The 15,881-nt window shown below is 33.7% G+C and overlaps 4 protein-coding genes and 3 non-coding genes across 7 annotated transcripts in view; all 7 read left to right on the forward strand.

Annotated features, from left to right (window-relative positions):
* The first annotated feature begins 39 nt into the window (after positions 1–39).
* Positions 40–110, forward strand: TRNAC-GCA (transfer RNA cysteine (anticodon GCA)). The gene has a single exon. It is a non-coding gene; the product is annotated as a tRNA-Cys (tRNA).
* A 2,162-nt stretch (positions 111–2,272) lies between these two features.
* On the forward strand, positions 2,273–4,022 carry LOC130981477 (uncharacterized). Its single transcript, XM_057905069.1, has 5 exons — positions 2,273–2,765; positions 2,863–2,945; positions 3,066–3,161; positions 3,427–3,518; positions 3,761–4,022. The coding sequence occupies exons 1-5, from the start codon at positions 2,273–2,275 to the stop codon at positions 4,020–4,022; spliced, it is 1,026 nt and encodes a 341-aa protein (XP_057761052.1).
* Positions 4,023–4,432: 410 nt separating this feature from the next.
* LOC130982921 (protein Ycf2-like) lies at positions 4,433–6,345 on the forward strand. The gene has a single exon (XM_057907063.1). It carries the CDS (start codon positions 4,498–4,500, stop codon positions 6,259–6,261), a length of 1,764 nt encoding a protein of 587 aa, XP_057763046.1. The 5' UTR covers positions 4,433–4,497; the 3' UTR covers positions 6,262–6,345.
* A 918-nt stretch (positions 6,346–7,263) lies between these two features.
* LOC130981478 (photosystem II CP47 reaction center protein-like) lies at positions 7,264–10,274 on the forward strand. The gene is made up of 2 exons (XM_057905070.1): positions 7,264–7,511; positions 9,521–10,274. Exons 1-2 carry the CDS (start codon positions 7,264–7,266, stop codon positions 10,272–10,274), a joined length of 1,002 nt encoding a protein of 333 aa, XP_057761053.1.
* Positions 10,275–12,793: 2,519 nt separating this feature from the next.
* TRNAC-GCA (transfer RNA cysteine (anticodon GCA)) lies at positions 12,794–12,864 on the forward strand. The gene has a single exon. It is a non-coding gene; the product is annotated as a tRNA-Cys (tRNA).
* Positions 12,865–15,718: 2,854 nt separating this feature from the next.
* Positions 15,719–15,791, forward strand: TRNAF-GAA (transfer RNA phenylalanine (anticodon GAA)). Its single transcript has one exon. It is a non-coding gene; the product is annotated as a tRNA-Phe (tRNA).
* A 28-nt stretch (positions 15,792–15,819) lies between these two features.
* LOC130980019 (protein Ycf2-like) overlaps positions 15,820–15,881 on the forward strand; it is a 2,046-nt gene continuing 1,984 nt past the window's right edge. The window contains exon 1 of the mRNA XM_057903607.1: positions 15,820–15,881. This exon is cut by the window's right edge and continues 1,984 nt beyond it. The gene's annotated coding sequence lies outside the window, so the exon portion shown is untranslated.

Consider the following 15,881-nt stretch of genomic DNA (forward strand, 5'->3'; position numbering starts at 1 on the left):
TTCAATAAAAAAAGGGTATTCTCATATATATATCGTTTTGGCGGCATGGCCGAGCGGTAAGGCGGGGGACTGCAAATCCTTTTTCCCCAGTTCAAATCCGGGTGTCGCCTGATCGACAAGAGAATTGAATTTTGACCTTTTAATTAAAAAAATGAGAGGAAAAACGAATTTATCTGTAATGTTTTCCGACTCTACTAGAAATCTGATCAAAACTTGTTTGATGTTCTAATAGAATTTATTGAATTGTTTCGTGTTAATATAATAGTTTTAGTGCAGAATCGAATCCCCCTTTGACTCTGTACCAGCGATTTAAATAAATATATATAGTTATTATAGTTTCTAGTATTCTCAGTGATTAGATTAATACCAAAAAAAAACAACAAGAATTAGTGAACAATAGTAAAATAATTCCTTCATAGTTATATTTTTTATAGAGATAGGAGAAAAAATTCACATGGATATAGTAAATCTTGCTTGGGCTGCTTTAATGGTAGTTTTCACATTTTCCCTTTCTCTCGTAGTATGGGGAAGAAGTGGACTTTAAAGGTACGACTAATTGGGGTGGGGGATCCAACTGTATCAATTGTTTTCTAGCTGGGTTATTAAATTTTTCTATTGAATATTTTTCATTTCCTTTTAATTAATACCATACCAATTCCTTTAATTCAAATATATCCGCATTTCGGAAGTCTATTTTATTTGAGTGGTGTAATGTATTCTATGCATACTAAATACAAAATACTCTGTCAATCACCCAAATAGTGAAATTATTACCTTATTCTTGTTAAGGGGATGAAAAAAAGATAGGAAATTTTTTCCTATTCCAACCTAATTCTTCCTAAGATTTCTATTTAGATGAACTGGCTCTTACCAAAGTTATATATCGAAAATGAGTAACCGCGGAACCCCCTTTAACACCCCTTTTCCCTTTTTTCCCCTCTTTTCAAAGTTGGATTTCTAAGTTCTTTATTGAACTCATTTATTTGCAATCATGGTTAAAATGTAAAAAAGATTGGGGTTGACTACCAATCTTTTCAAAATACAGAAAAAGCTTCTCGAAGAAACTACCGATCATTTGTTAACTATTACAACTATTCCAACTATTTAATCAATTACTTCTTGGAAATGCTAAAAGTATTACTCAATTTTTTTATATGATACCGGGCCGGGATTGATATTAAGAATCAGAAACCCATAAATTTGAATAGCAAAAATAAGAGTTGCTTTTGGATTATTACATATATATTTTAGTGGAACCAATACAAAAAATGGATGAAATAAAGAAAAATTGGAGCTACTATGTACATTAGATATAATGATGTAATGGAATTGAAATTCGATATATATAAGTCTATATATAAGAAGGTCGATCTGAATATTTTGATACATATTGTAGATTGATCCATATTATATTATAGAGTAAAACTTTTTGCACTACAATTATAGAATAGATAATATAGATAATATGGTAGAAAGAAATCAAATTGATTTCTTTCTACCATATTATCTATCCAGATTTTATAGAATTCTGTTGCTTCTAGTCCGATTATTTCATTTATTAAATCTTAAGCAAAAATAGAATCTTTTTTTTCATTCACTGTATTGACATGAATTAAGAAATGAAATCATGTTTTAAGTCAAATTAGTCACTTTGACTTACCGTCTTTACATAAATTATAAGTAAAAAGGCAGTGGGAACTAGAATGAACAGTGCAGTAGCAATAAATGCCAGAATATTTACTTCCATAATCTCTATGCTTTTTTTCTTTTATTTCCAATAAATAACTCGGGATCTAATCCCATAGAGATGGTAAATCTTTCGTCAGCAAATTCAATGGTCTAAATCACATCTCGATGATATCAAATAAAAAAATAAGTAAAATGCAGTAGAAGAGTCCCGATTCCAAACGAACAAATTCAAACTTGATTGAAAAGGATCTTTCTGATTCTCGAAGAATGGGATGGGGGCAAAAGAATTGACGAAAAATAAAAAATTGATAGAAAAGGAAAAGGCAATGTTTATTGTGGAACCAATTCGTCTGTCTAGAGAAAAGGATGAACAATTTTATATATATCAAACCATAGTACTTTCATTGCTTCATAAGAGTAAGCGTCAAATTAAGAAAAGATATCCAGAAAAAACCAATGTTGATAAGACGAACTTTGCAAAATCCATTCCAAGAACAAGAGATCAAAAAATAACAGAAAATAAAGAAAAAATTCTATGCTGTTTTATAGGCAGTTAGAATACAGGTGTGGGCTAAGTAACTCAATGGATAGTTTTGGTCCTGTTGAAAATACCAGTGCAAGTGAAGACCCAATTTTGATTGATATGGAAAAAGACTTTCCTAGCTGGAATGATAGTGACAATTCTAGTTACAGTAATGTTGATTATTTAGTCGGTGTCAGGAACATTAGAAATTTCCTATCTGATAAAATTCTTTTAGTTAGGGATAACAATAGCCAAAGGAACCGTTATTCCATATATTTTGATATTGAAAATCAATTTTTGGAGATTTCTAATGATCCTTCTTTTCTAAGTGAACCAGAAAGTCTTTTTGATAGTTATAATAAGAATTCTAGCTATCTGAATAATGTCTCTAAGAGACATGAGAATCATTACATGTATGATACTAAATCGAGTTGGAAAAATGGCATTCATAATTGCATTGAAAGTTATCTTCGTTCTCAAATCTGTATTGTTAGTCACATTTTAGGTGAAAGTGATAAATACAATGACAGTTACTTTTATACTTCTATTTGTGGTAAGGGCGGAAATAGTAGTGAAATTAGGGGGGTTCCAAGTGCATGCCCAAGTACTTATAACTTCTTGGGTCGTAATTGCTATCTTATTGGTTTCAGCCATTTTAGTTGTTAGAAATCCGCAAACCATTCCCACTTTTGGTCAAAATTTCTTTGAATATGTCCTCGAATTCATTCGAGATGTAAGTAAAACTCAGATTGGGGAAGAATATGGTCCGTGGGTTCCCTTTGTTGGAACTATGTTCTTATTTATTTTTGTTTCAAATTGGTCGGGGGCTCTTTTGCCTTGGAAAATAATACAGTTACCTCATGGGGAGTTAGCTGCACCCACAAATGATATAAATACTACTGTTGCATTAGCTTTACTTACATCAGTAGCATATTTCTATGCGGGTATCGTAAGTAAATTGCTCCCGGTTGTTCAATCATTTGATAACCAGAGTTATTCTTTGATAAAGGATCACTATGAGTCAGACTCAATAGAATTTGATCAATCCTTTTTTCTGTCGTTAAGGTAGAGAACTGAACCAAGAATTCTCTTTCTTTATCATCAATCGAATCACTGTTCGAGAACCAGGATTCTATTTTATCATCAATCCAATCACCATTCACGTTTTTTCTTTTTCTTATCAAGGAATAGATCGCTTTACTTGTATGACTTAGATGTCTCGTATTTCTCGAAAAAGCGATTCGATTGATGGGATTTGGTATGATACTTATGAGATCGAAGAGATTCCAATATTTCTTCTTAGAACGTATTGATTTGACCCCATAAGCGGGACCACCACCCCCTAGCATGTTGCCGCCAGAAGCAAAACCCTGTATTTCTTCTAGAAAATCTCCTAATTGTTCCAGAGCAACTAGAAAGAGATTCTTTAACCAGAAAGAATTCAGTTCAGATGTAGGATACCTATCCAGAAGTTTTCGCAACTCAATCATGTATGATGGAATCATCAAAGATTTGACCTTTTCGAACTCTGTCTGTAACTCTCTGTAGGCTCGAGAAACAAAGAGAAGATGTGTACGAACGAGATATCCAGCAACAAGAAGAAGGAAAAGGATTGAATAGAGGAACTCCCGAACATTTAGCGATCTCAGATGTGTCGATATCAATGGTGACTCATTATTTTGATGAAAAATTTCTTCGGACAGAAGAAGATTATGTAAACACTTACTCGAAATCTCACTTATCAGATTCCATTGTGTCTTCCACAATGGAATCTGAAGAATTCGCCATGATATATCTGATCCATGCATAATATCATGAAAAATGGATACAAATTTTTGGCTGCTACTTAGTATCGGCAATAGGTCTGAAAAAGTATCTAAAAATATTAAATTTAGATATTTGTACCCTGTCGAAGTAAGGAACCATGGTATATATGTTTGGAATAGATTCCATTTGGAGAGAGTTAAAAGAGTACTATCTCGTTGAAAGGTTCTATACATCTGCCCTTTCTCAAGGCATTTTTTTAGACAAGGACTCCGTTTTTTCCTCTTTTCGGATGGTAAATATTTCTCAGAACATGGAGTGTGAATCAAACCCACGTTTGAATTCAAATTGAGATACTGATGCAAGTTCTTCCCTTCTGAATCAGGTAGATTCATATCTGAAAGAGGTTTACAATAAGTTCTTTCAAAATTGACTATTTGTTTCTTTTTTATGATAGTGACGATATTGATGATAGTGACGATATCGACCGTGACCTTGATACGGAGCTGGAGCTTCTAACTATGATGAATGCGCTAACTATGGATATGATGCCGGAAATAGACCGATTTTATATCACCCTTCAATTCGAATTAGCAAAAGCAATGTCTCCTTGCATAATATGGATTCCAAACATTCATGATCTGGATGTGAATGAGTTGAATTACTTATCCCTCGGTCTATTAGTGAACTATCTCTCCAGGGATTGTGAAAGATGTTCCACTAGAAATATTCTTGTTATTGCTTCGACTCATATTCCCCAAAAAGTGGATCCCGCTCTAATAGCTCCGAATAAATTAAATACATGCATTAAGATACGAAGGCTTCTTATTCCACAACAACGAAAGCACTTTTTCACTCTTTCATATACTAGGGGATTTCACTTGGAAAAGAGAATGTTCCATACTAATGGACTCGGGTGCATAACCATAACTATGGGTTCCAATGTACGAGATCTTGTAGCACTTACCAATGAGGCCCTATCGATTAGTATTATACAAAAGAAATCCATTATAGACACTAATATAATTAGATCTGCTCTTCATAGACAAACTTGGGATTTGCGATCCCAGGTAAGATCGGTTCAGGATCATGGGATCCTTTTCTATCAGATAGGAAGGGCTATCTCAAAAAATGTACTTCTAAGTAATTGCTCCATAGATCCTATATCTATCTATATGAAGAAGAAATCTTGTAACGAGGGGGATTCTTATTTGTACAAATGGTACTTCGAACTTGGAACGAGCATGAAGGAATTAACGATACTTCTTTATCTTTTGAGTTGTTCTGCCGGATCGGTCGCTCAAGACCTTTGGTCTCTACCCGGACCTGATGAAAAAAATGGGATCACTTCTTATGGACTCGTTGAGAATGATTCTGATCTAGTTCATGGCCTATTAGAAGTAGAAGGCGCTCTGGTGGGATCCTCACGGACAGAAAAAGGTTGCAGTCAGTTTGATAATGATCGAGTGACATTGCTTCTTCGGTCCGAACCAAGGAATCCCTTAAATATGATTCAAAAAGGATCTTGTTTTATCGTTGATCAGAGATTTCTCTATGAAAAATATGAATCGGAGTTTGAAGAAGGGGAAGGAGTCCTCGACCCGCAACAGATGGAGGAGGATTTATTCAATCACATAGTTTGGGCTCCTAGAATATGGCGCCCTTGGGGCTTTCTATTTAATTGTATCGAAAGGCCCAATGAATTGGGATTTCCCTATTGGGCCAGGTCATTTCGGGGCAAGCGGATCATTTATGAGGAAGAGGATGAGCTTCAAGAGAATGATTCGGAGTTCTTGCAGGGTGGAACCATGCAGTACCAGACACGAGATAGATCTTCCAAAGAACAAGGCTTTTTTCAAATAAGCCAATTCATTTGGGACCCTGCGGATCCACTCTTTTTCCTATTGAAAGATCAGCCTTTTGTCTCTGTCTCTGTGTTTTCACATCGACAATTCTTTGCAGATGAAGAGATGTCAAAGGGGCTTCTTACTTCCCAAACAGATCTTCCTACATCTATATATAAACGCTGGTTTATCAAGAATACGCAAGAAAAGCATTTCGAATTGTTGATTCATCGCCAGAGATGGCTTAGAACCAATAGTTCATTATCTAATGGATTTTTCCGTTCTAATACTATATCCGAGAGTTATCAATATTTATCAAATATGTTCCTATCTAACGGAACGCTATTGGATCAAATGACAAAGACATTGTTGAGAAAAAGATGGCTTTTCCCGGATGAAATGGTTGTTGCTATCTGCTCCAATAACGAATCATTGGTTTAACTGAATAACTAAATCAAATAGATAGACCTTTCTTTCTCTTTGTCTCAGGTCGATAGCTCTTCTCAATTGAAAGATACCCTATATTGATAAAGTTTCGGGTTTAATACCGATATTTTAGCAACAAATCCAATAAATCTAAGTGTAGTGCTCGGTGTATTGGTTTTTTTTGGAAAGGGAGTGTGTGCGAGTTGTTTAACTTAATTCTTGAATTTCTATGGAAAAAAATCGGAAAAATCGGGCCCCCCTCTTTTTTATTGTATGTAATTTGTTCTATTTTTTTTATTTAAAACAAAAAACGAGTTACCTTAGAATGCCCTTTCACTTTTTTATCATTAGATTTAGTCGTGGATTCCATTCCTTTACTATACTACAACAGAAGAAAAAGGATATGAGATCCCATCCCTCAAACTCGGGTTCCGCAGTTTTTTTGTCTTTCCATATCTTATTTAAAAAGAAAACTCTATCAACCACGAAAGAGTCTTTTTTTTCTGTCATCAAATAGAAAGTATCGATTACTGCTATTTTTTTTACTTGTTACTGGATAACTAACCAATTCAACTCTTTCTTCAAAAAAGGGGGGTAACAACAAGAAAACATCTTCCACAACCACTCTTTCCGGATTTGGCATCTAATTGAATTGGAGAAATAAAATAGGAGAATCTATGTCATGAATTATCAAAAACAAATACAAGTCAGTCCATGGGAGTCACAATTTAATTGATCTTCGGTTTGTAATCCGAAGCTAATATTGAATATATATTAATTAATAACATGTGGAGAACCTTCATCTTATACTATAAAGATCCATTAGACTCTTAAACTTTGCGGAATTTTGTATTGAGTACATTGCATTGATACAACCAACAAGCAAGTTAGAAAGAATCTAGTACTTGATCTCAGCACGAATCTTTTAATTTCGTTGCTGTGTCCGAAGAAGGATAGCTATACTGATTCGGTATACTCGAAAGACACCCTGGGTACAATATTGACGATCTAACAAGGATGATTCTCAGTAAATTTCTACTTACTGCTCTCATCTTTTATGGAATCGATCCCCCTTTGACTGTACAAGAATATGTGGAGCTCAACATGTCTGGAAGCACCGGAGAACGTTCTTTTGCTGATATTATTACCAGTATTCGATACTGGATTATTCATAGCATTACTATACCCTCCCTATTCATTGCGGGTTGGTTATTTGTCAGCACGGGTTTAGCTTACGATGTTTTTGGAAGCCCTCGGCCAAACGAGTATTTTACGGAGAACCGACAAGGAATTCCATTAATAACTGGCCGTTTTGATCCTTTGGACCAACTTGATGAATTTAGTAGATCTTTTTAGGAGGCTCCAATGACCATAGATAGGACCTATCCAATTTTTACAGTACGATGGTTGGCTGTTCACGGACTAGCAGTACCCACTGTTTCTTTTTTGGGATCAATATCAGCAATGCAGTTCATCCAACGATAAACCTAATCCGAATTATAGAGCTACGACACAATCAAACCCAAACGAACAAAATGTAGAATTGAATCGTACCAGTCTCTACTGGGGGTTATTACTCATTTTTGTACTTGCTATTTTATTTTCAAATTATTTCTTCAATTAATAGAAGAAAGGGAATAAATACGTATACGTATTCGGAATTCTCTTATCCCATTCGGAAGGATATAATTTCATAATTATCTATGACTGTTTATGTCACTAGCATGACTACCTGATCAAATGTGGAGGAAAGTGGGATAAATGGCCGATACTACTGGAAGGATTCCTCTTTGGATAATAGGTACTGTAACTGGTATTCCTGTGATCGGTTTAATTGGTATTTTCTTTTATGGTTCATATTCCGGATTGGGTTCATCCCTGTAGTAATCAGATGAATTGAGTTTGCAAAATGAACGTGTAAGAAGAACTCAACAGGGATCCACTCTTTTTGTTGATGAATTCGAGGGGGTCCCGTTAAGTTCTTAATAAGAAGAAGATTTCTTATTCTATAAATGACTCAATAGATAACTTTTTTCAATGTTTCAAAAAAGTCCATTTCAATTTTTTTAATGTTTTTTTAAAATGAACTTTATTTTTTGATTTTATTAAAAAATATAACTATTTGAAACTATTTTTGTTTATATACAAATTCTATATTCTATTAGAGAATAGAATCCAGCTAATTCAGAGTATTCCAACGTTTGTATTTTTTATACAAAAAAACTTTTTGAATTTCCCGTAGAAATTGATTGCGCTAATGAATAAGCTTTCAATGCTGTCCAAAAACCTCTCCTTTTCCAAAGAGTTTTTCGGATTTTTTTTTTGGATCTCGAGGTGCGTTTCTTTGGAACTGCCATGCAACTGATATAGTTTTTTTATTGCTACAAGTCATGTGAAAGACATATCTTCTGTTCCGTAAAACAAATAGTTCTTTTATTTGATTAATTAGCCATTTTTTTTTATCCCCTCTTTTTTTCTATCTTTCTATCTAAAGTAAAACTTTGAATATTATAACACTTTTTTCAAAATTTTGCCAAACATAGATATCTGTTTAATGTAAAAAAAGAAATTACTTCGAAAAAACTAATGCTTTTGAAATAAAAGAAAAAAATTCTTATTTATTCGATTGGGTCATGGTATACTCATGGATTGGCAAGTTCCTATTTGGAAGGCTGTAACTTCTTAACCGCTGCAGTCTCTACTCCTACTAATAGTTTAGCACACTCTTTGTTGTTACTATGGGGTCCTGAAGCACAAGGAGATTTTACCCGTTGGTGTCAATTAGGTGGTCTGTGGACTTTTGTTGCTCTCCACGGCGCTTTCGCATTAATAGGTTTCTTTGTTACTAAACCATAGATCTATTCCCCTTTTCAATTAAATGGGAAATATTCCCTATACCCAAAATTCTGAGTTTCATGTTACTCACTTCCAGAGACACGTCAGATCTGGGACATCCCAAATCAATTGATTGGAATGACAGTTTATTGTTCAAAATCTGTACAATAAAAATTTTGATCAAATCACACATCGCAGTAAACTAGACCTTCTAATTCTTTAAGAGGTTTATCCAAAAGATTCGCGATATAACTAGGAAGACGTTTCAAATACCACACATGGGTTACTGGGCATGCGAGTTTTATATAGCCCATTTGATATCTACGTATCCGAGAATCAACAAATTCTACCCCACATTGTTCGCAAAATTTTTGGTTGTCTTTTTTTTTCTCTCCGATCACTCGATAATTTCCACAAGCACAAATTCCACTTTTTACAGGTCCAAAAATTCTTTTGGAATTCATTTATTTCTTGCAGGGGTGGCTTGTTTTGGTTTTGGCGCATTTCATGTAACAGGATTGTATGGTCCTGGGATATGGGTGTCCGATCCTTATGGCCTAACCGGAAGGGTTCAATCCGTAAATCCCGCATGGGGTGTAGAAGGTTTTGATCCTTTTGTTCCGGGAGGAATAGCCTCTCATCATATTGCAGCAGGGACATTGGGCATATTGGCGGGCCTTTTCCATCTTAGTGTACGTCCACCCCAACGTCTATACAAAGGATTGCGTATGGGAAATATTGAAACCGTCCTTTCCAGTAGTATCGCTGCTGTATTTTTTGCAGCTTTTGTTGTTGCTGGAACTATGTGGTATGGTTCAGCAACAACTCCGATTGAATTATTTGGCCCCACTCGTTATCAATGGGATCAGGGATACTTCCAACAAGAAATATATCGACGAGTTAGTGCTGGGCTAGCCGAAAATCAAAGTTTATCAGAAGCTTGGTCTAAAATTCCCGAAAAATTAGCTTTTTATGATTACATCGGCAATAATCCGGCAAAAGGGGGCTTATTTAGAGCGGGCTCAATGAATAATGGAGATGGAATAGCCGTCGGTTGGTTAGGACATCCTATCTTTAGAGATAAAGAGGGGCGTGAGATGATAAAAAAAGCATCCGTATTCTTTTTGATCTCTTATCAATTTCATAAAATGGACTTTCTAAAGACCCCCAACGACCAATTCTCCCATGAATAGCTAGAGATCCAATAAGTCCAACATTGATTCCTTCAGACGTATCAATTGGACAAATGCGTCCATAATGACTAGGATGGATATCTCGTATCCGAAAACTAGCAGTTCGCCCCGTCACCCCTCCGGGGCCCAAATAACTCAATTTTCTACCATGAACTATTTGGGTCAATGGATTGGTTCGATCCAGAACTTGAGATAATGGATGTAATCCAAAAAAAGATTCAAAAGTAGTTGTTGGTGGAGTTGAAGTCACCAAATTCTGAGGAGTCGGTATCAATTTAAGTCTAATTGCTCCACATATAGTTCCTCTAACCATATTTTCTAAACGAACCAGAGCCAATCCGAATTGATCTTGTAAGAGATCTGCTACGGAACGAATACGTTTATTTTTCAAATGATTCATATCATCAAGTGTACCCATTCCAAATTTCATTCCAATCAAATGATCGGCAGCTGCCAATATATCTCGTGGTAACAAAAATGTATTGTTCTGAGGTATATCAAGATTCAATCTTCGATTCAGATTTCGTCGACCAATCCTTCCTAATTCACATCGTTGGTGAAAAATTTTTTTTTGTAATTCCTTGCACAAAGATTCAGAAAATACAGGATCTCCGCCTACACAAGCAAATTGTTGATAAAACTCCAAAATGGCGTTTTCTTTTGACCCAATTTTTTTTTTTTCCTTTTCATTCAAGAAAGACAAGAAGAGTTCGGGATAGCAAACATTCTCTAGAATTTCGTTTAAATTCAAACCCATAGCTGATAGTAGAACTAGAATAGATATTTTCTGTTTCCTACTGACACGAGCCCATATCTTTGCTTTTCTATCAATCTCTAGTTCTAATCTCCCTCCCCAATCCGATATTATAGTGCCAGTATAGACCAAAATCCCGTTATGGTCCAATTCTGACCGATAATAGATACCAGGGCTTTCCAATATTTGATTGATTACAATTCTATAAATTCCATTTACTATAGAAGTTCCCAAGGAGTTCATTAGAGGAATATTTCCAATAAAAATTGTTTGTTCTTGGATATCCTTATTGTTTTTCCAAATTAATCCCGCAGATACATATAATTCAGAGGAATATGTAAGTGATTCATATACAGCATCTTTTTCTTTTATCAAGGGTTCTACCAATTGGTATGTTTCCGCAAATAATTGAAATTCGATTTCTTGATCCAGATCTTCCATTTTTGGAAACTTATAAAGTTCTTCTCTTAAGCCCCGATCAATGAACCTACAAAACCCTTCAAATTGTATCTGATTCAATCCCGGTATTGTAGACATTCCCGCATTTTCACCCCCAATCATTTTTTATTTTCCCCTTGTATTTTTTAGAAAATGTCCCATCATTTGCTGTCTCATTATTCATCGAATAACATGAATAAAATTAGCAATAATGGAATTGTTGTTGCTTTTACCGAATCACATGAAATTTTTTTACCAACCCCGTATAGGAAATACCTGTTAGGAAGAAACAAAAAAGGTGGGAATCGAATTTAATACTCAAATTTGAATTTGCAACAAAACAAACGGATAGAATCCAAATGGAAAGGAATTGAAACGATCCAACTCGACTTCTTGGTTTTTTTAGAATATCCAAAAAATGGATTCCATTTATAACATAATAACATTATTATGTTATGATATTACATATTTCAATTCGATTTGGATACCGGGAAAAAAATCGACTCGGGATTTGTTCGGCTCGATAAAAACCTAATCTAATAATCCTAAACAATATAATATAGAACAATATAATAGAAATCATAGAATTCATTTTAGAATACTTAATCCCTCCCTTTTCAATTTTTTTTTTCCAAATTCAAAATTATCAAAATTATATATATAGATTTCTATTATATTAATAGGGAGAATTCGAATTTACAAAGGTGGGAGAGTTTACACACCACCCCTTCTTATTTGAGAATACAATTGGAATACGTAATAAAGCTAGTATATTTATTAAACCTGCACAAATCTAACTTCCGTTGCTATAGCTAGCCATATATCTAGTATCCAGATTAGATACATGTCTCTTCCTTTTATAGCAGTCCTATTTATTCGGTACAGAGCATGTCGTAGTCAATTTTTCAATTTCTATTGAATTTATTTTTTCAAGGAAAACTTCTTTCAATTATGGAAGCACGAGAATCTTATTTCAAATTCTGGTATATACGTATCATATGCGGAATACGGATAAGATACCCGATAGATATTATCTCTGTAACAATTTCTAGTTATATTCTAGGGTTTACATATACTGACAGTTACTGTTATAATTAAAATGGAGAAGGTTTTTTGAATAAAAAAAAGCAATATTGATAAATTTTGTATCAAATTGCATTTTTTTTATCTCATAACGACAAAACCATCTTCTCATTTCGATTTCAAGAATTGTTCAGGAATTGTATAGTTAACGGTTCCGTTTTGTCCTTCCATTATTGCGTTTGTCGATCAAAGTGCATATCTCTTTTTCAATAAAAAAAGGGTATTCTCATATATATATCGTTTTGGCGGCATGGCCGAGCGGTAAGGCGGGGGACTGCAAATCCTTTTTCCCCAGTTCAAATCCGGGTGTCGCCTGATCGACAAGAGAATTGAATTTTGACCTTTTAATTAAAAAAATGAGAGGAAAAACGAATTTATCTGTAATGTTTTCCGACTCTACTAGAAATCTGATCAAAACTTGTTTGATGTTCTAATAGAATTTATTGAATTGTTTCGTGTTAATATAATAGTTTTAGTGCAGAATCGAATCCCCCTTTGACTCTGTACCAGCGATTTAAATAAATATATATAGTTATTATAGTTTCTAGTATTCTCAGTGATTAGATTAATACCAAAAAAAAACAACAAGAATTAGTGAACAATAGTAAAATAATTCCTTCATAGTTATATTTTTTATAGAGATAGGAGAAAAAATTCACATGGATATAGTAAATCTTGCTTGGGCTGCTTTAATGGTAGTTTTCACATTTTCCCTTTCTCTCGTAGTATGGGGAAGAAGTGGACTTTAAAGGTACAACTAATTGGGGTGGGGGATCCAACTGTATCAATTGTTTTCTAGCTGGGTTATTAAATTTTTCTATTGAATATTTTTCATTTTCTTTTAATTAATACCATACCAATTCCTTTAATTCAAATATATCCGCATTTTGGAAGTCTATTTTATTTGAGTGGTGTAATGTATTCTATGCATACTAAATACAAAATACTCTGTCAATCACCCAAATAGTGAAATTATTACCTTATTCTTGTTAAGGGGATGAAAAAAAGATAGGAAATTTTTTCCTATTCCAACCTAATTCTTCCTAAGATTTCTATTTAGATGAACTGGCTCTTACCAAAGTTATATATCGAAAATGAGTAACCGCGGAACCCCCTTTAACACCCCTTTTCCCTTTTTTCCCCTCTTTTCAAAGTTGGATTTCTAAGTTCTTTATTGAACTCATTTATTTGCAATCATGGTTAAAATGTAAAAAAGATTGGGGTTGACTACCAATCTTTTCAAAATACAGAAAAAGCTTCTCGTAGAAACTACCGATCATTTGTTAACTATTACAACTATTCCAACTATTTAATCAATTACTTCTTGGAAATGCTAAAAGTATTACTCAATTTTTTTATATGATACCGGGCCGGGATTGATATTAAGAATCAGAAACCCATAAATTTGAATAGCAAAAATAAGAGTTGCTTTTGGATTATTACATATATATTTTAGTGGAACCAATACAAAAAATGGATGAAATAAAGAAAAAATTGGAGCTACTATGTACATTAGATATAATGATGTAATGGAATTGAAATTCGATATATATAAGTCTATATATAAGAAGGTCGATCTGAATATTTAGATACATATTGTAGATTGATCCATATTATATTATAGAGTAAAACTTTTTGCACTACAATTATAGAATAGATAATATAGATAATATGGTAGAAAGAAATCAAATTGATTTCTTTCTACCATATTATCTATCCAGATTTTATAGAATTCTGTTGCTTCTAGTCCGATTATTTCATTTATTAAATCTTAAGCAAAAATAGAATCTTTTTTTTCATTCACTGTATTGACATGAATTAAGAAATGAAATCATGTTTTAAGTCAAATTAGTCACTTTGACTTACCGTCTTTACATAAATTATAAGTAAAAAGGCAGTGGGAACTAGAATGAACAGTGCAGTAGCAATAAATGCCAGAATATTTACTTCCATAATCTCTATGCTTTTTTTCTTTTATTTCCAATAAATAACAATTATTTCAGATTCGACAAAATCTGGATATCCGATATAGATGAAAGAAAGTAAATAAAATGGGTGGAAACATTTTTCAATAGCGGAATATATTTCTAATAAATTCTACAGTTCCGACATAATTAAAAAAAAAACATCTTAATGCGATTCTAATCGCAAGGAAAAAAAGGGGGTATGGCGAAATTGGTAGACGCTACGGACTTAATTGGATTGAGCCTTGGTATGGAAACTTACCAAGTGATAACTTTCAAATTCAGAGAAACCCTGGAATTAACAATGGGTAATCCTGAGCCAAATCCCGTTTTCGGAAAGGAAATAAACATTAAGAAAGCGAGAATAAAAAAGGGATAGGTGCAGAGACTCAATGGAAGCTGTTCTAACAAATGGAGTTGACGACCTTTCCTTTCGCGTGAGGAAAGGAATCCTTCTGTACAAATGAAATTCTCGAAAGGCTATACAGAAATATGTATATAGACTTGTTTACGTATTTGTACTGAAATACTATTTCAATTGATTAATGAATACACTACTCGAAATCCCTATTTTTGAATCCTTATATCACAAATGGAAAGATGTCTATCACAAATGAAAGATGTGAATCAAATCAATTCCAAGTTAAAGAAATAATTGAATATTCATATTAACTGATCAATTTATTCACTCCATCCTAGTCTGATAGATCCTCTGAAGAACTGATTAATCGGACGAGAATAAAGATAGAGTCCCATTCTACATGTCAATCTCGACAACAATGAAATTTATAGGAAGAGGAAAATCCGTCGACTTAAGAAATCGTGAGGGTTCAAGTCCCTCTATCCCCAAAAGACCTGCTTAACTCTCTAATTCTTTTTCCCATATGTTAGTTTTTTTTTTTCAATTTTTGAAATTCGTTATGTGTCTTATTTAGTATAGTCTTTCACAAATGGATTCGAGTAGAGTTTTTCTTTCTTTTTCTTATCACAATCAACAATCATAAGTATTTGTTTGGAATATGTATTGGAATACATTGGAATCTATTTGGACTATGGAATAAGAATAATATATTCTTATATATATATGCTAATAATAATAATATATATTCTAATTAGAATTTTTTTTTGTCTTGTTTTTAGTTGATATGGAGTCATTGACATATATTTAAGTAATCTAATAAGATTAATATGATGCCTCAAGAGAGGTCGGGATAGCTCAGCTGGTAGAGCAGAGGACTGAAAATCCTCGTGTCACCAGTTCAAATCTGGTTCCTGGCACATGATGAATTTGTATGAGTTTACTAGGGGATTTCACTTGGAAAAGAGAATGTTCCATACTAATGGACTCGGGTGCATAACCATAACTAT

Source organism: Arachis stenosperma, chromosome 5, assembly GCF_014773155.1.
Source record: "Arachis stenosperma cultivar V10309 chromosome 5, arast.V10309.gnm1.PFL2, whole genome shotgun sequence".
NCBI classification, from domain to species: domain Eukaryota; kingdom Viridiplantae; phylum Streptophyta; class Magnoliopsida; order Fabales; family Fabaceae; genus Arachis; species Arachis stenosperma.